Here is a 20,706-nt window from a genome sequence, read left to right as displayed (position 1 = left end):
GAGCTTATTTAGATAATAAATAGATACTATCATAAATAAGGTTGATCATGTTTTGGGTAAAGTTAGATTTTCGGGTCATCTGAATTCGATTTAGGCATAACACTCTTTCATCTGCCATCTAATTTGATATGGATTTAGGAATGTTCCATCAAAATCAAAATTTGACTTAACTTCTAAAGTAAAAATTTGTACCAGATCTGTTCTAACCCAACGCACATGTATATCTAATAAAATTCTCTACGTTTTTTTATTAGTTAGTGATGAATACAGCGTAATATTTGTTTACAAATCTTCAATAATTTGACATTGAATGTTTATATACCCTTACATACGTGATGTTTGAACTCGAAACCTTGTGATATAACAACAATTTTTTAACCATTAAAATGTTGTTTCATACTATTTGATTAAAATAAAAGGTTGATTAAATACTAGATAACTCAATTTATTTGATAGCAAATTTGATTTGGCATGATCTAATTGAATTTGATAACAAACTCAATTTGACACTTGATTAAACATTTGATGGATCCAGTTATTTATTAACAAATTCAATTAGACAATGATATAATTGAATTTGGACGAATTTTCTAGCACAAGTACCTTAGAATAGATGAGTACAAAATTGGGCTCAACCTAGTTTAAGCTTAACTCCAATTTTGCCCCACAGAATTAGTAGTAGTCAATGCATGCATTCATATTTCATTGAAAGCATATGTTAGGCTCGAAGTAGGGATGGGTCGAAGGGGTATTTAAGAATCGGTCGTATTTTTTAGGAATTTTTTTTTATATTTAGATATTTTTTATATTCTATCGATTATTTAATTTTATATCTCAAAAATTTTATAATTTTCACACCTCTTAAATTTCTAATATAACTTTCGCATTCTTTAACATGAAATTCCATATTTGCCTATGATTGGAAGAATTTAATGTAGAAAAAAGGAAAATAGGTCAAAATTGGAAAATAAACACCTATTTCATCTCAAATTTTCATTAATTCATTTGATTTTTCAAACCTAAGCTTTGAAAATGTTTTCCATGGTTAAACACGTTAGAAGAAACATTAATTAATGTCAAGTTTGGCTAAACAATCATACCTTGTCTTGTTCTTCAGATCATACTGAAGCTGTTTTTCTTTGGATAATTCCATCACAAAAGCAGAAGAAGCTTCCTCGGGGGACCAAAATGACAATGGAACAACTTTAGGGGATGAACTTAACTGTGTTAAGGATGCCACATTTCCATCTATTGAGGAACTTCAGAAACTGCTGGTGGTGCATCGTTCTATTTGCTGTCCTTTTGATTCATTTGATTTCAAGGAATTGATTTTATACTGTCATCTTTTGTAAGCATCCGATTAATAATATAAACCACGCTCAATACTGCTTGAGCCAAAAGCTTTAAGGAAGTCTCCATAATGTGTCGATGTTTTCGTTCGATGACATGATGTATTGCTCCCGAATCGGTATACCACTTGTTTCCGGTAATTCCAATCCCGGTTGCCAACACAGAGTTAACCTGTGCATTCTCAGTGGCCCGTGAACCAGTAGCATCACTATCACCTGTAAAATGTGCTTAAAAATGGGTCATAAGTAAGCTCAGAAATATGATGATTGCAACATGTACTAGTTTGAGCATCAGCTGAAGGCCGTCGTTGTGAAGAGACGCCCTTGAAGTTCTGATCGAATCGATGCCAACATCGATCGACCAAGTGTACCATTTTACCACATATTTGAAACTGGATTTTTGGCCTTCCTCGAAAATGGCCACTACCGTTACCAGCTGTCCGTTGTCCACCTTGATGAGAACTATAAAAAGTTTGATCTCATGGCTGCTGATTGAATGAGCCTTGTTTCCCACTGGTCTTTATTATACCTTGTAACATTCACACCAACCGATAAACATAACGGATCAGACAACCGAGACTTAGCATCAATCAGTACCGAGATGACTCCTTCAACTGTGTGAAGGAATCAACGCTCACCTGTGCATTGCTTGTGTAGGAGATTTGTGCTAGAGTTGCTGTCTGGTGCTTCTGTCAAACTCTGCCCCATAAAATGCCACAAAAAATATATAAAAATAAATATATCTTATAGCACTAAGAATAAAATAATGGGAGGTTATGGGGTTTTGAACCTTTGGCCCATGTAGTGACAGACAATGGCTTAACTACCATGCCATGTTGTTGTTTTTTATTTAAAATAATAGAAGGTTGTTTTATTTTTAAATGTTGGGTGATTACCCATGTTTGGCAAATCTCTCTCTCCCGTGTTTTAAACCTAGTTTCCCCTCACTAGTTGCCGCCCCTCCTCCTCGTCCTTGCTCCAGCCGGTGGTGCACGTCACCACCACCTCCATCAGGTGCGCGCTTGGCCTCCACGAAGCGACCTCGACCAATCTCGCTCCGAAATCGGTCATAGTTCGGACGAATCAAGAAGGGAAACTGACGCCCAAAACCCCGATCGTCGTTTTAATTGTCGATTCCGACCATTTCAACGACTGTCTTGCTTCACCGTCCCCGATTTCAGACTCCTCGTCGCCTCCCGATCAAAACCCAGTAGGTGGGTTGCGTTGATGTTTCGTCCGTCCGCCATGGGTAAAGTCAGATCGTTTAATTTGGATAATATTTCAGTGTTTTAGCTTGAAAACATGTTATCGTTGGTGTTGGTTTAGATTGTTGTAGCTCAGGGAGTAATCGGCTGCCGACCAGACCCTATTTCGTCGGTTCACACGCTCCCACGCGTCGTCGCGTGCACGTGGGTCTTCTCTTCATTCGAGTTTCTTCTAGAAACTGGTCTAACCGGTCTGGACTGGTCTGAACCGATCCCACTCGACCCAAATTGTTTGATCAGACCCGTTGACTTTGACCCAAAAAGTTAAATTTTTTGAAAAGTCATAGTTTATGTTTTTCGATGTTCTGAGTCCGATTCCAAAGTCCGTTTTGCCAAATTCAAACCCGAAAGCCTCTGAATTGACCCGTAAACCTGAAAAATTCATATTTATCTAAGTGTTTTAATTTAGTTAATTGCACTGAATGGTCAAAGACTAATCATTGTTATGATATGTTAAAGGTACTTAGGGATCTCCTGACTGTTTCACTGCTTGACCCGGTTCCTCCTGATCCGCTCGTCCATGAGAAGCCGTGAATACTCGTATAGTTCTGAAACCCTGTTAGTTATTCTGTTTAGAATATTATTCTGAATATAACCCTGTTCTGATATGGCTTAGGTTCCCGTTCAGTCGAAGAGCCCAGTGAAGCTGGTGCTCGATAGATCTTTAGGACTGACCCTATTATCAAGGTGTGTTCCTTATTTGCAGTATAAATGTTTTAAATATCGGTTTGAAATCTCATGTGCACATGATTGTTTTCTCTGATTTGTAATATAATTTTTGATTTGATTTGACTACTGAATGATTTATATGATTCTGGATTTACTGAAATGTAAAGTATGATTGTCCGACTTATGATTTCTGGATACTGGTTTACTGAACTGATAATATGTCTAAACTCTGAATTTCTGTTACTACTGGTTACCATCTGAAAATTGTTTTCTTCGGGGTCTAGGTTTTGGTATGAAGACTCTAGCAGGTTCAGTCGCTGTTGGTAATTCCTCTGATAGGTTCAACACCGATTGGTAATTCCTTATGGACCTAAGTCGAGCCTTGGGTAGGCTCTGCAGCCCTGAGAATTTTCTTGAGTAAGCCTTTGTGGCCCCGAAAATTGTCTTGGGTAGGCTAGCAGGCCTCAATGTACTCCCTTAGGTTGTGCAGTTCTGGGGATTTGCACATGGCGTTTGGTTGGAGGACGATGCGGAGTTTTTAAATTAAAAACTCCTATGATGTTTTAATGACTGTGATCTGTACTGGTTTTATAAATCATAAATGTATGTTTTTATTTCTGCACTGTTGGGACACACTGAGCCTCTAGCTCACTTTTCAAACTGTTTTACCCACTTTCAGATACTCTCAGATAGACACTCCGTATCAGGCACTTGGAGGATTGATACATTTAGTTCAGATTATTTTGTTATTATATTTTGTTTTCCGAACTGTTTTTAATTATGGTGACATGTACCTTATTTTTTTGAAGTATTTATCGTTTTATGACGTTTTTTGCTTTTGTTACTGATATTTGATTTTCGATGCTCCGGATTTATTTCATGTAATATTTTACATGGTCTCTTTCATGTTTTATATTTACGAATTTAGTTTTATCGTCACTTATTATATACTTTTATAAATGTCATTTATAATATGATATATATATATATATATATATATATATATATATATATATATATATATATATATATATTATCGAATAATGTTTTGGGAAAGATATCTTTTAAGAATCTTTAATGTAATCCGCTAGACTTAGTCGAAACGTATAGACTGGGTCTAGGGGTTACAACTTCCATGAGGGAAACTGCAATAGGCAGGAAGAGAGCTCAATACTACTGCAATGTGTTATAATTCTTTTTATTAGTGGTCTAACTTGCCCTCAAACCTCTATCATTTTCTGTCATCTTTCATATATAAATATTTTACTCGAGTTTGACTAAAAAAATTTGATTTGGACATTGTTAATTCTTATATGAATCCTCTTTATCGAACATTACATTAATCACCGAAATAACCTATATTCATATAGGATACAATTTCACATGCTTCAAGCAACAATAACGCAGAGTCCATTAAAAACAAATCGGTTGACATTTGTATGCTAAACAATCATACAAAGTGAATTATAAATGATTAACATACTACAAAAACAGAGACAGAAAAACAAAACTCCAACAGTTCTTTCACATTACACAATTCAATCCAAGCAACTCCCCATCAGCTATAAAATTTTCTCCAAAAACATTGCTCTTAAACACACTCTACGAACAAATGATTCGAATCCTCAATTCCGGACACACACCGACAACACAAGCACTGCGACAAATCTAAGTTAGCACTTCTCTTGCTAGGAGAAACCTTAGTTGGGATTTTGTCCAAATGCATCATTCATAGGAAATTCTTAACACTTGGCGGGACCTTAGTTGAAACCCAGTGTAAATATCTCCTTTATTGCCTTAATTCCCAAGTCATCTATGCAGTTTGATCTCATGGCCGCTGAGTGCCGATTGAATGAACCTTGTTCCGAATGATCTTTATTATACCTTGTAAAGTTCACACCAAGCGATAAACATAACGGATCAGACAACCGAGACTCGGCATCAATCAGTACCGAGATGACTCCTTAACCGTGTAAGGCTCTCTACTTGCTGAAATTACTGTAATAAACGTTTCATTATCGGACAGTAATTTGTTCAGGAATTTAAATTGCAGTTGCGGTCGCATTATCGTTATAACGGCCGCTATTCTAATAGCAAACCGCTATTTAAATCCCTGAATCCATTTAGTATTGTGTCCACTAGGTCGACCTCGGAAACAACAGTCCCGCAGATTGCAAGCAAATCACAGATCTATCCCTCATTGACAATGTGTTTTTCAATCTTCATAGACCTCTGTATCATTTTCTATCATCTTTCATATATATATATATATGAATGTTACTTGAATTTGATTAAAAAAAGTTCAAATTTGATTTGGTCATTTTTCATTCTTTTATGACTCATCATCATCAAACGTCACATTAACCATCAAAATGACTCATATTCATGTACAATACGATTCCAGATACTTCAAACATCATCAGAACTTACGAGTCCATTAAAAACAAATCAGCGAATATTTGTTTGCTAAATCGTTAACATGCTTACTTTAGCTAATTAGACAAAAAAACTAGCTATTAAGGGTATTTCTCTCTCTCTAATTTCATCAACATTAGAATAATTACAAAAAACCATCAATTAACAGTAAATATCACATTCATCGATCCTCTGAAACTCGAATTTTGACCGTTCTCCGAAAATTTTGTAAGTGGGAGATTGTTGAAAGTTAAACAAGTTGGGCGGTTATAAACGTGAAGGGGGCTTCTAAATTAATCAAAGTTGGCAGCCGACTGCTTTGAATTTGAAGCATGAAATTGTTGAAAATTAGCAAGGGTAAAATACCCAATTTAGTCACTTTAATTTTAGGATATTTACAAGATTAGTCCTTAAGTTTCAACTATAAATACCCCAACCCATTTAGCTTCAAAACCATCCCAAAGCATTCTAGCTTTCTTCCAATACTAGAGAGAATTTAGAGAGTTTCTTGAGAGCTGTTTTCTCCTATTTATCAAGAGAGAATTATTGTTTTCTCCTTGATAGATCGAGAGAAGTTGTAATTCCTATTTTCTCATAGTAAAATTCTTCTACCGTTGTCCGTGGTTTTTACCCTATATTATTTAGGGGTTTTCCACGTAAATTTTGTATCTCTTTTTATCTTTATTTTTATTTTCTCAAATTATCAGTTGCGATTTTGTTCTATCCGATAGCCGTCTTCCGCAACAATTGGTATTAGAGCTAGATTAGAGTGTGTAATATTTGCTTATTGTCTTTGTGGTTGTCACCAAAAGGTGGATCCTCCAACATAAGAAAGTAAGAAGTTATTACCCATTCTTTGAAGGTTCCAGAGAACTGTTCACTATAGTGAAATAGTGGGAGCTATCTGTAAAAGAAGCTATGGCAATAAAATTTGATATTGAAAAATTCAATGGGAGAAATTTCTCATTGTGGAAATTGAAGACGAAGACCATCCTGAGGAAAGACATCTAGCATCTATCAGTGAAAGGCCGGTGGATTTCACAGATGACAATAAATGGATCGAAATGGACGGGAATGCTATGGCAAACTTTCATCTAACATTAGCAGATGAAGTATTGTCAAGCATCGAGGAGAAGAAGACAACTAAGGAGATATGGGATCATCTCACCAAACTGTATGAGGCCACATCGTTGCACAATAAAATTTTCCTTAAGAGGAAATTGTACACTCTCCGTATGCCAGAATCTACTTCAGTGACGGAGCACTTAAATACACTGAACACTTTATTTTCTCAGCTTACATCCTTAAGCTGTAAAATAGGAGAACAAGAAACGTGCTGAACTTCTACTTCAAAGTCTACATGATTCGTATGATCAACTCATCATCAACTTGACAAACAGTAATGGCACCTATCTAGTCTTCGATGACGTTGCAGCTGTTATTCTACAAGAAGAAAATTGGCGCAAAACAAGGAAGACAAACAAGTAAATTTGCAACAAGCAGAAGCGTTGACAACGATGAGAGGGAGATCAACAGAAATTGGCCAAAGCAGCAGTCACAAACATGGTAGATCGAAGTCGAGAAGCAAGAAGAATTTAAAGTGTTACAACTGTGGAAAGAAGGGTCACTTGAAGAAGGATTGTTGGAGTCTAAATAAAAACTCCAATCCACAAGGCAATACCGCAAACACTTCAGATGATGGAGATGCTCTATGTTGTGAAGCGTCAACCACCGTGGAAGGAAGAAAACGATTTACAAATATATGGCTCATTGATTCGGGAGTAACATATCACATGACCTCAAGAAGAGAATGGTTCCATCATTATGAACCTGTCTCAAGAGGATCTGTGTATAGTTGCAATGATCATGCCTTAGAGATCGTTGGCGTGAGAACCATCAAATTGAAGATGTATGATGGAACAATTAAAGTTATTCGAGATGTGCGACACGTGAAAGGTCTGAAGAAAAATTTATTATCCTACGGATTGTTGGATAATAATGCTAGCAAGATTGAAACACGGAAAGGAATCATGAAGGTGTTCCGTGGAGCGCTTGTGGTGCTGAAAGGTGAAAAGATAGCTGCAAACTTGTACATGCTGAAGGGAGAGACATTGCTAGAAGCAGAAGCCTCTGTTGCCTCATGTAGTTCAGATTCTGCAATGATATGGCATAAGAAACTTGGACACATGTCAGAACAAGGAATGAAAGTCCTTGTGGAGCAAAAGCTACTTTCAGGCTTAACAAATGTATCACTTACTTTGTGTGAGCATTGCATAACAAGTAAGCAGCACCGGTTGAAATTCAACACATCAAATTCTAGAGGCAAAAGTGTTCAAGAATTGGTTCACTCTGACGTATGGCAAGCACCAGTAACATTCCTAGGTGGAGCAAAATACTTTGTCTCATTTATTGATGACTACTCCAGGAGATGTTGGGTGCACCCTATTAAGAAGAAGTCGGACGTGTTTTCAACTTTCAAAAACTTCAAAGCGCGGGTGGAACTTGATTCTGGAAATACGATCAAGTGTTTCAGAACAGATAATGGAGGAGAATACACAAGCGAATAATTTGATGACTTTTGCAGGAAAGAAGGCATCAAAAGACAGTTCACAGTGGCGAACACTCCTCAACAAAATGGAGTGGCAGAGCGGATGAACAGAACCTTGTTAGAAAGAACAATAGCAATGTTGAGGGATGCAGGCCTAAAAAAATCATTCTGGGCAGAAGCAGTCAATATCGCCTGTTATTTGATGAATCGAGCTCCATCAACTGCAATAGAGCTGAAGACACCAATAGAGATGTGGACTGGAAAACCAGCTGATTATTCAAACCTCCATGTATTTGGAAGTAGTGTACGTGATGTATAACTCCCAAGAAATTTCAAAGTTTGATCCAAAATCCAGGAAATGCAAATTCTTGGGGTATGCTGATGGAGTAAAGGGGTATCGCTTGTGGGATCCCACTGCCCGCAAAGTGATCATCAGTAGAGATATTATCTTTGTAGAAGATAAACTACAAAGAAAAGAAGACGATGATAGCGCTGAAAAGTCAGAGACTACTCAGATACATGTGGAAAAAGAGTTTGAACAAGATGATTCTTCTGAAGCAGAACCAGCACATGATGAACAAGAACCAGAGAGTTGTGAAGCTCCAACAACTCGTCAGTCAAATCGTGTGAGAAGACGTCCCAATTGGCACTCAGATTATGTTATAGAAGGTAATATTGCATAATGCCTTTTAACAGAGGACGATGAACCATCAACATACCAGGAGGCAATAAACAACTCAGATACTTCACTGTGGATGATGGCGATGCAAGACGAAATTGAAGCCCTTCATAAAAATAATACATGGGACCTTGTGCCACTACCACAAGGAAGGAAGCCAATTGGTAACAAATGGGTCTTCAAAATCAAGCGAATTGGTGACGATCAAGTTGAGAGGTATCGTGCAAGACTGGTGGTCAAAGGATATGCTCAAAAAGAAGGTATTGATTTCAATGAAATATTTATTCCTGTGGTTCGACTAAAACCAGTTCGAGTAGTTTTGGCAATGTGTGCTACATTGGACTTACATCTAGAGTAGCTAGATGTTAAAACAACTTTTCTTCATGGAAATCTTGAAGAAGAAATTTATATGCTCCAGTCTGAAGGTTTTGAAGAAAAAGAAAAGAAGAATTTGGTTTGCAGGTTGAACAAATCTCTGTACGGTCTAAAGCAGGCGCCGAGGTGTTGGTATAAGAGATTTGATTCTTTCATTATGTGCCTTGGATACAACAGACTTAATGCAGGCCCTTGTGCTTATTTCAAGAGGCCTGGTGATAATGATTTTGTTATTTTGCTGTTGTATGTGGATGACATGTTGGTTACAGGACCCAACAAAGATCATATTGAAGAATTGAAGGCACAACTGGCTAGGGAATTTGAAATGAAGGACTTGGGATCAGCAAACAAGATTCTAGGGATGCAAATTCACCGAGACATAAGTAATAGGAAGATTTGGCTTTCACAAAAGAATTACTTGAAGAAAATCTTGTCACGATTCAGCATGCAAGATTGTAAGCCAATTTCTACCCCTCTTCCTATTAACTTCAAATTATCCTCTAGTATGAGTCCTAACAGTGAAGAAGAGAGGATAGAGATGTCTCGAGTATCGTATGCATCAACAGTGAGAAGTTTAATGTTCGCTATGATATGTACAAGACCAGACATTGCACAAGCAGTGGGAGTGGTTAGTCGGTACATGGCGAATCCAAGAAAAGAGCATTGGAATACAGTAAAGAGGATCCTGAGATACATCAAAGGGACCTCAAATGTTGCATTATATTACGGAGGATCAAACTTACTAAACAATGGGTATGTAGATATGCAGAAGATCCATACCAAAGACAACATAGCAGATTTTATGACGAAGGCGATCAACGCTGATAAATTTACCTGGTGTCGATCCTCTTGTGGCCTGTCAGAGACGTAAGCAACATGAAGGTACAAGGTAGAAAGAATGGTGTGAAGATATGATTGTTTCAATCAAATCTTCAAGTGGGAGATTATTGAAAGTTAAACAAGTTGGGTGGTTATACACGTGAAGGGGGCTGCTAAATTAATCAAAGTTGGCAGCCGACTGCTTTGAATTTGAAGCATGAAATTGTTGAAAATTAGCAAGGGTAAAATACCCAATTTAGTCACTTTAATTTTAGGATATTTACAAGATTAGTCCTTAAATTTCAACTATAAATACCCCAACCCATTTAGCTTCAAAACCATCCCAAAGCATTCTAGCTTTCTTCCAATACTAGAGAGAATTTAGAGAGTTTCTTTAGAGTTGTTTTCTCCTATTTATCAAGAGAGAATTGTTGTTTTCTCCTTGATAGATCGAGAGAAGTTGTAATTCCTATTTTCTCATAGTAAAATTCTTCTACCGTTGTTCGTGTTTTTTACCCTATATTATTTAAGGGTTTTCCACGTAAATTTTGTATCTCTTTTTATCTTCATTTTTATTTTCTCAAATTATCAGTTGCGATTTTGCTCTATCCGATAGTCGTCTTCCGCAACGCATATATCTTATTAAAAATTTAAAGCAGATTATAAATATAAATAAAAGAAATATTTGAAAGAAAAATACATTAAAATCTACCAATATAAATAAAAAAATCCAATAAAAAAAACAATATGAAAACCGTCCAGAATGCTTTAACATAGACAACTACTACATGCGGAGGGGAACATGATTTCGTCTCTCAAGTACACCAGCCAGAGATCTGGCCTCATAGTTCCACATACAATATGAACACCAGCTGGGATTATCGACACAAGAACATGAATATCTCTTCGGCGGTTCGAGTCGTGATGTTATCCAAATATCGGCAATCATACGATTAGTCACATGTCGACACCTCATAAGGATGTCGAAGCCTTCTTTCGAGCATATGGTATCGAGGGTCGATAAAACTCGATAACCATCCCAGATTCGAGGCTCCATACAAATCAGTTGTAAACCCAAAGCATAAGTAGCCTCGATCACTCCACGTTCAGACGCTTCCCATAAGAGTTGTATTCCACGATCAACGTCACGATTAACTACGCAAAAGCACTTAGCCATCCCTTCCCTATATAAGGCTTGAGGATTTCCGGCGATACATGCCCTTTTTAAGAATTTCTCCATTTCGATCCTCCGAGGCATACAACTATAGTTATGCAAAGATGCTGTTGCAAAAATATATTCGTTCCTAGCGGTTTCACAAAATCCCTTGCATGTTTGACCAAGATGTAAGAAATCGTATACAGAGTTCTCCGCAGCATTCTTCAAAATCTTCGATAAAACATCTCCTGGAAGATCAGAAAAACTTCTTTCGGCCGTCATCAAATCAGTCCGACGTTAATATCAGAGAATTGATTCACATAAAACCTAATCTTTTTATCATTTATTTATAGGGCATATTACTTGAACAACGAGTATTCTCATTCGTTACTAATTCCTACTATATCTAATTATCTAATACATTTAAGTTATCTTTATTTTGATAATATTAAAAAATATGGTTATATTTTTTTGATAAGTTGTTATATTTAAAATTAGATATATTATTTAATAAAAATAAATTTATCTTAAACTCGAAAATAATAATATTTTTCAAAAAAATTAAAATCAACATAAATCTTTAAAAATTTGAGGATCCAAAAATACTTAACCCTTTTATTTTATTTGTATATTTAATCTTTAAAAAATTGAATATTAAAAACTTATAATTTTAAAATTTATTTACTTTTATATAATTACATTCACGGGAAGAATCACAAAACCCAATGATTTTTGCGGTAAAAGAGTTGTTGTTATTCCTTGAGGTCCTGAGTTTGAGCACTAGAAATGTTAGGACTGCGAGCGTTTAATATCAAGTGGTTGAGAGTTTACTGTTGAACATATATTACTTTGTACTTACACCAGATTAAAAAAATATTTATCTCTATAGTAAGAAATAGTCATTGGATTGATCGATAATTGTAATTTTTTAATTAAAAAGATAATTATGTTATTTATTAATTATCCTGATCCTACACAAAAAAAAATTTGATCTCCTGAAAAATTATAATTATTATAAATTATAGTTCCTACCCGCTTTAGGCTTTTAACCGAGTCAATACTAAATTAGGCTTTATCTAAACCCTACTTCTCTATATATCAGTTATTTGTTTTTCACAATTACAGTAAGAATGGAAAGGTTTTGAGATGGCAAACTTGTGCTGATAATATGATGAAAAAAATATCAAACAGGGTGTGAGGAATTATTTTCTTAAACAACGTAATTGTTATAGTATACGTCGGAGAACATCCTGATGATATTTCATCTTTCGCCTAATTGCATGCATACTTGAAACTCTCCGCATTGTTATCTTCCTTTGTGTCGCTCAAACTGTACAAAAAATTTCCCGTAATTCATACGTTCTCATGAAAATACTTACTGCTCCATGCATCTTCTCCATATTACTATAGATAACCTTAATTTGAGCATCTGCGACTGCCTAACTGCATGATGCAATGCAGAAACGGAAACTCCTCTAATAATTATGTTATGAACATTAATATCATCGAATTATCATAGATGATTTTTTCCTGTTAAATGCATTGAGATCGATTGAAAAGATCATAATTACAAAGGTGAATGAGATCGAGCAAATGCAGGAGGTGATGCAAATTCAAAAGAATATGAAGAATACGGAAGGTGGTGATTGATGAATACATAAACTCACTTGCGAAATCCTCAAATTGACAAGGAGGATGGGATTGGGATAGAATTGGAAATAGTTGGATACAATTGCAAATTCATCCTTCACTGGTCCGTGGTATAAATATTCTTAAAAGTATCTAAAAAAAATCTAAGATTTTCTTAAGGAATTTGTAAAAGCTGTAAAAATGTATAATTTTTAAGATAGCTGAGATTTTTCTTTTATATATTTCCAACAGTTGTAAGAATATTTTTAAACAATGTACATCGAGATTCAAAGAGTAGCCCTAGAGATTAAACTGACATTTTATATATTCGCTTTTAATTAAAATTTTAATTATTTAGCTTTTACATGATTTAATTAAAGTTAAATTAAATTTTAATTATTTACGTTTTAGGTCGACAGAATAACCACAATGAAAATAATTGTTTTATCAAATTTTGATAATTGAAAAACCTGAAAATATCAAAAATCTAAAAGAAATATCAAACATTGATTAAAATTTATAAAAATATGAATCGATCAACGGTTTAAAAAACTAACTCTTAATTGATTTTTTTAGAGAGGTTTGGTATTATATAAACGATTTATAAACTCAACACAGAACCTATAACGAGTAGACAACAATCCGGCAACACCGAAAACTGCAGCACAAACAGGCTGCCAAAGCTAAACGCAGAGAAGATAGCCAAAAACCTGAGCAACCATATCCATCAAAAGGGGGAAACCCAGGCCACAGCAGACAAGAACAACAGCAGCACACGCAGGGAGACTCAAAAAAATCAAATCAACAAACACCCAAACCATCTTCCCGACAGTAAACCACGAAAAAGCACCACCAACCATGCAACCAACCAAGGGAAGAAAATAGACCACAAGCCAATTACAAAACCAGCCCCTTCAACAGCAAACAACCCCCAAACCAGCACCCACTGGCACTCAATCAGCGTAACCTTCTTGGAAACAATAGAACCAAAAAAACGCACCGCCACCAATGAAGCATGAACTTCATAAACACATAAGCAAATCAGAGCAACAACAAAAAGCTAAGACGAACCATCCACAAAAATTCGACACGCAAAAACAAACAGCAAAATAAGCTGAACAAGCCAACAAAAAATGGGACCCAAACCAATACATTGCCCTGATTAATCTGGATCGATATGGGTTGTTTACATGGATTTAGTGGGTGAATCTCTCAGTCGGGATTTTCTACATACACAATGACTCGAACTTGAGACATGATTAAACAAAATCAAACTGTTTACCACTTGAACTAACCTCATTAGATCTTAAATTTAATTTTTATTTATGTGTTAGATATAAATCAAATTTATAGATAATTGATCGTATCTTGTTCAAAACAGAGTGATAACTCCATCACTTGGATCAAGATCCAATATTTCTTGAACAACCATAAAATAATTTTGATAAACTTTATTTAAAAGTCAAATGTTGCACAAATTAAACGACTATAGTAGTTAAGAGATCCATTATTATTTTTTGAGGTTTTAAGTTTTAACACCATTATATGTAATGATATAAATGTTCATTATTAAATAGTTGTAAGTATTTAAATATATACTGCATTGTATTTATCTTAGATATATATATATTTAACCTTACATTTCACTAAATCAACCCATAAAAATATTTTTTTGTACCGTGTAAGAAACAAATTACATATTAGTAACTATACCAATCAAGCCAAACATTAGACGTGAAGCTTTGTTATACAGACACCAAGACGAGCACTTGGATGTGCAAGCATCACTGAAGTTAGGAGCCAAAGCCACCATGGGATTTGACTTACCACGCATTTTCAAGGGGTCGATCGAGTTATCCGGTGAAATTCAGGGTGGAAAAGAGTGGGGAGAGGCCACGACAACAAGCACCATAGTGGAACTTTTACACCAAGTAAAAGTGCCTTCGATGCTAAGGTGACGGTGGATTTGGTTGCGAAAAAAGGCAAGTGCGATGTTCCTTTCACGTTCTTGCAAAAGTATTGTCTTTATAACGGGAACGGTCTTGTATATGAAGTTGAAGGTAGCACTTACACTGGTTCTAATTACTACCAGACCGACTTTCAAACCAAAGAAGAGTCGCTCAGCTCTACGACTTGAGCAGCTACTGGGGCATTGCAGAGTCGGAGTCAGGCAGTGTGTGCATCTACTAAGTTAAATAAAACTGTCCTTCCATGGTCGAAGCCAATGTGTGTTTGTGTGTGTTTTATTAATAATTATGTATTGATAATCTCATGTACTTTTGATATGTGAATAATTAATAAGGATTTGTGTGTGTTTGTGTGCATCTACTAAATTAAATTAAATCCTGCTTCCTCCGTCGAAGCCACTGTGTTTTTATTAATTATTATGTATTGATAATCTCATTTACTTTTGATATTTGAATAAATAACATGGATTTGTGTGGTGCGCTCAAAATAGACTTAAATATAATGTCCAAAAATGGTTAATATTCTACATTTCATCATGAATTAATATCCCAAAATTTGTTCAAATAATACGTTTTTCTGAAAAGAATTACAACCATTATGTAGTGTTCAATAGTTATATATTCTATTAATTTAATTTTAATTTAATTTAATTAAAAAATTAATATCTAATTAGATCGTGTTACATATCACTACCAATTGGAGATGAAAATACAACGAAAGAAAAAGATCTAACTCCGCCCAAACTTATTCGCCAACCCAGCCACCTTGGACAACAGCAGTGAAGACAAGTTAACAACTAAAATATCAATGGTGGTTGACAATTGAAACATAATGTTCAAAGCTTCTCGGTGTTAACAAAATAACACATAATTTTTAGAATATATTTAAAGAAAGTTAGTGTGGTAATTTATTTATTTTATTGTTGAAATTATAAAATATATATTGTAAAAAGATTAGTACAAGGATCTTTCAAGTAAAAAAGTAAAAATTAAATATATATTCATATTGAATACATATCCGTATTAAACACTCGGGTAAAACAACTGTTTTAGCTTCCTGCATTCTGCACATAACCACAGATATATCAGTTCAAGATTCATCCTGATTACAGGAAGAAATCAATCATCAAACATAAAACATTTTAACCATACTGACCAAAAGCCACAATGAATAAATGGCACGTAAGTGTTATCACTGTTGCAGAAATTCAGGGTTGAATGCAAGCGCCTCCTGATATATTAGCTCCTTCATCTGTTCCTCTGTTAATGCGTGTTGATCGACGTCGAAGGTAAACGGAGTCATGCACTCGGGTTCATCACTTAAGTCGTGCAGTGAGCTTAGGTAGGGATGAGCAAGTGCATCCCCAACTGCATCACATATTCATATCGGAAGGAAATAGAAAATTAACCTCAAAGTAACCATTTTGCATGCATTGGCAAACTTTTGTAAGAGAATTGAGGGAAAAAAAGGTATTAACGCGTTACACAGGGAGAGCTAAATTAGCTATTCTTTTTAAAAAAAACTCACCGGTGATCCGTAGTCTGGGATCAAATGTCAACATCTTTTCAACAAGATCAATGGCTAAAGGGTGGACAATAGGAAACTTTTCAGTGAAAGATTGTCGGTGATAAACAGGAAGTTGCTGGATGTATCTCCTAGCATTTTCATTCAGACACCCCAACTCATCCTCTGATGGGGTGCCAATCAGCTACAAGGCAAAGAGCTCATTATTCATAGTTAGAAATTAGTAAAAAATAATAATATCAATGTAAAATAAGACACACCAAAGTATTATATCCATTCAAAATATTCTCTCATAATTCTAAAGACTATGACATACTCTATATATAGTCAACTACTTAATCACTAACAGGGCCGATTTTGGGCCTGTGCAGGCTGCCCAACCGCACAGGGCCCAATTTTTTAAGGGCCTCCAAATTTTTTTAAATTTTTGTATATATGTGTTTTTAGGATGTTTGGTCTAAGAATTTTCAAGTCCAAGGCCCACATTATTTAGAGAATAACTTATTTGTATTTCACTTTATTACATGAAGATATTGTTTTCCACTATTTAACGTTTTTTTATAGTTATAATAAATTTTGAAATATTAGTGAACTTTATATATCTAATATTTTAATTTTAAAATACATATTTTACTGTTATGGCATAGGGCCACCAAAATTTACAAGACGGCCCTGATCACTAACAATCCTTATTCTATAAGAACTCTTACCAATCATTCATGGCGAAATACTATAAGCATTTTCTTAGTTTGTCATATTTTTTTGTCGTGCTCATGTGGCCCTACTTACTAAGGATGAACGCATGATTTTATAATAGATTACCAATAAAAAAATATAAAAAAATATCTAGAATATATGAAAATTTAAATTTTTTAGAGGATCACGTCTCCTTGGTCCATCATGCTACTTACCGACTTATTTGTTTGAATTTCAGATGGTTTTAAAGTGGTTGGAGGATAAAAAGAATTTTACCTCTATAAGCAATCGTAGCTGATGCACATGATCTCTTCCAGGAAATAATGGCTGGCGATCCATCAATTCCATAAAAATGCAACCCACTGACCACACATCAATGGCTGCAGAATATTCTGAAGAGTTTAGCAGCAGTTCTGGAGCACGGTACCATCTTGTAACAACATATTCCGTCATAAAGTCACTTTCGGAGGAGACACGAGCCAGTCCAAAATCACATATTTTCAAGTCACAATTTGCATTCAGGAGAAGGTTGCTTGGTTTTAAGTCCCTGTGCAGAACATTTGCGGAGTGTATATACTTCAGCCCTCGTAAGATTTGATACAGGAAATACTGCGCAATACAAAATTAGGCCATTAGTTGTGAGGACAGTTATGTTAGAAATGGTGTTGCTTTTAGTATTTGTTCATCATTCATCAATTCCTATTGCTTCGGAACCTTAAACTAGAGACCTAACAAAATAAAGGACAACTCTGGCTCTTTCATTTTTGCTTATTGTTTAAACTTCAGAAATCATCATTTCATTTGAAGTTGAATTCCATTAAAACCATATATCCAGCATAAACTAACCCACAACTGGCCCTAAAAGTAAGTTTTAAACCAAGGTCACAGTTCACTGAACCAGGCAGAGTCTAAACAACTTCGTACATCTTTGAAATTCTGATGTGGAATATTGTTGTACCTCTGTTTAAGGTCTTCCGAAAATGTAATACCAACTATGAAGGTATTTAGCATATCATCTTCCCACTTCCAAGCTTTCGGAGAACTCCACCACAGCTAAGATCCTGAGAGAGCATCTTCGGAAAAAGAGTTTCAAACATTCAACTTCCCTCAAGAGGCCACGACCTCTTGACCTGACGTCTGATAGGTCCACTGACCTATCATAACTAAATCTACTATCAGCTGACCATTTAACCTACCAACCTATGACTAACTATGATAAATTTATGATTGATACTCACACTAAAGGTCACTATACCAACGAGCAACTATGATAAATTTATGATTGATACTCACACTAAATGACACTATAAAACCTTTTGATCGAGACCAAGAGAAGGGATGAAATCGACTCTTTCTCATTCATTTATTTTCTACATCCTTATAGAGATAAAATACTCTTACACCGACCAACAACCCTATAACTATCAGCTACAGTTCTCCACCCAAACTAAAATGAATGAATGAATCGCCTATAACAATCGTGACTCATTTATATATTCTTATCAACAAATATAAACATCACATCCAATAAAACATGTGATTTAAAGATTATGATTCTGCTCATTAAAAGCAATCAACATGTTGACTTTCCGACCTGACAATGCTCTTCCGATAAAGCTTGATCAGAACGGATTATCTGATGCAGATCGGTGTCCAATAGCTCATATGCAATGTAAACATGATTAAAGCATTCTCTCTTGGGTGGTGGGATTATATCCTTGATTGCAACTACCTGCAATTAAAGATGCAAAATGATATTAACTCTCAGTGACACAAAAAGGCATTACATCAAGGTTTAAGAAAAAAAAACCACAAACAAAAATATGATGGCGGAATTCATCAACCTGAATAATCAAAATTTGATCAAACAACACTTATACATAGATGCTCTTAATCCATGTTCTTTCAAGGAAAGTTTCCAAATTCTTTATAAGTTTATAACAGCATAAACTAGTACTTACTATTGCAATTCTCATCTCGAATCATTAACAAATGTCTTTGATCATTACAGAAAATGTATTAATTATGTCCTTGAAGAGCTTCATATTCCTGGAAAATGGATGATGCTAATGAATTCAATTGTCTACTTGTATGAAATAACACCCAAGCATAGCTCATACATTACTATGAGATATTATTAACCATAACCCTGTTCGATTCTCCGGTTAAAGTTTACTTAATACGCTTGTGATTTTCGAACCCTTTGTTTTGGCTAAAGTGCTTATGTCAGCCACATAGTCATACCTCAATGAAAATGGAAAAGTGTTATAGAAGAAATGAGACGCAGGTGTTTTTATTTGTCCTCCTTGTTTGGACGGAGAGTTGCAGTTTGCATTTTATACGGAGAAAGAAGAAAAAATATATTTTAAATCAGATAAAATATCAATTTTGATTTTTCACCTACATTAAAAGGGATAAATCGTTAAAAACATCACTATCTTATTTTTTTCCGTCAACAATTGATGCGGTGAATGTAAATCACCTCACAACAACAAAAAAATCAATTAAGATGAACACTAAGAATAAGATAACCATCGACAAAAAGGGTCTCATCCTTGAAATAAGAAAAACTAGAAAAAAACTCAAAGCACCCAATCAACAATCACATGGTCATCAACAACGTCAAATCAGCCAAAAAATGAAGAGGGAAAGAACTCGCTAACGTTTTCGTGATCCATGTGACGAAGCAACTTGATCTCACGAAGGGTTCTCTTTGCATCAATGTCGTTATCAAATGCATTAGTTATCTTCTTCAATGCAACTTGTTCATTCGTCTCGGAATTCAAAGCAGAACTACCCCAGAAAAAGATTAATAAAACCATCAATTTCATTAACAAAAGCCAGTCAAATAACTGAATGAAATAAAAAATGAAAACAACCAGAAAAGGAAGAAGCAGAGTTTACCAAACGATGCCATAAGCTCCCTTGCCAATGGGCATAATAGGAGGTTTATATTTAGCAGTGACCTCAAAAATGTTGCCGAAGATATTGTACCGAACAAACCTCCCGTCGTGGCTAAGAGTTGCTGGAATATTCTCCAACTCAAATGCCAATTGCGGCGGCGGTTGTTGAGGGTCGGGTTGCTCCACCATCTCGGTGTTCGCAGGCTGAGGTGGTCCACCACCTTCCATCCTTTGCCGAAAAAGAATAGACAAATTGCAGAGTACGTGAATGGTTTGTAAGGATGCGTTAGTTATTTTATTGGTCAATGGATCTGTTTTCTGTTTATTTTTCTTTTTTTAGCATCTTTTTCCTAAAGTTCTTTTTGGATAATTTGTCATAGAGGTTTAAAAAAAATCAGTACTTTTACTAATTTAAATATAAATGTTTATTTTATAATTTTAAAAATTAAATTAATTATAAATATAATTTGATTCTATTCATTATCTTGCACAACCAATTATTATCAGTATCATATTATTATAAATAGTAAACTACACTCATAACTATTTATTTATAATAAGATTTTAATTTGACTATCAATCTTTTGATTTTATCAATCAAATCAATAATTATTTAAATAATATCAATCAAATTATATATCATTAATCTTTAACAATGATTATCGTGACAATCAATATAATTACACATTTTATCTTCATTATTTACGTATT

The 20,706-nt window shown here is 35.0% G+C and overlaps 2 protein-coding genes across 3 annotated transcripts; both read right to left on the bottom strand.

The window, feature by feature from the left end:
* Positions 1-10,903: 10,903 nt before the first annotated feature.
* LOC120218030 (putative F-box protein At1g67623) lies at positions 10,904-11,557 on the bottom strand. The gene has a single exon (XM_039215031.1). The coding sequence runs from the start codon at positions 11,555-11,557 to the stop codon at positions 10,904-10,906; it is 654 nt and encodes a 217-aa protein (XP_039070962.1).
* A 4,336-nt stretch (positions 11,558-15,893) lies between these two features.
* LOC120218017 (mitogen-activated protein kinase homolog MMK1-like) lies at positions 15,894-20,223 on the bottom strand. Of its 2 annotated transcripts, XM_039215027.1 has the most exons (7): positions 19,997-20,223; positions 19,756-19,885; positions 18,687-18,824; positions 17,369-17,701; positions 16,400-16,580; positions 16,028-16,239; positions 15,894-15,935 (listed from the first exon to the last, which is right to left on the bottom strand). In XM_039215027.1, exons 1-6 carry the CDS (start codon positions 20,221-20,223, stop codon positions 16,064-16,066), a joined length of 1,185 nt encoding a protein of 394 aa, XP_039070958.1. In that variant the 3' UTR covers positions 15,894-15,935; positions 16,028-16,063. The 2 variants fall into 2 exon arrangements, with proteins under 2 accessions (XP_039070958.1, XP_039070957.1); XM_039215026.1 differs by lacking the exon at positions 15,894-15,935 and having other exon boundaries at positions 16,013-16,239.
* Between the last annotated feature and the right edge of the window lie 483 nt (positions 20,224-20,706).

The sequence above is a fragment of the Hibiscus syriacus genome, unplaced genomic scaffold, assembly GCF_006381635.1.
Source record: "Hibiscus syriacus cultivar Baekdansim isolate YM2019G1 unplaced genomic scaffold, ASM638163v2 tig00110195_pilon, whole genome shotgun sequence".
Classification (NCBI taxonomy): domain Eukaryota; kingdom Viridiplantae; phylum Streptophyta; class Magnoliopsida; order Malvales; family Malvaceae; genus Hibiscus; species Hibiscus syriacus.
Note: the sequence above shows the minus strand (reverse complement) of the source record. Positions and strands in the feature narration are given on the sequence as shown.

Excerpts from the sequence above, each read along its gene's own strand:
- LOC120218017 (XM_039215027.1), bottom strand. The coding sequence starts at position 20,223 with ATGGAAGGTGGTGGACCACCTCAGCCTGCGAACACCGAGATGGTGGAG. Across the intron at positions 19,886-19,996 it reads GGAGCTTATGGCATCGTTTG|TTCTGCTTTGAATTCCGAGA; the intron begins GTAAACTCTGCT and ends TTTCTGGGGTAG. Across the intron at positions 17,702-18,686 it reads TATCGGAAGAGCATTGTCAG|TATTTCCTGTATCAAATCTT; the intron begins GTCGGAAAGTCA and ends TGTATTGCGCAG.
- LOC120218030 (XM_039215031.1), bottom strand. The coding sequence starts at position 11,557 with ATGACGGCCGAAAGAAGTTTTTCTGATCTTCCAGGAGATGTTTTATCG.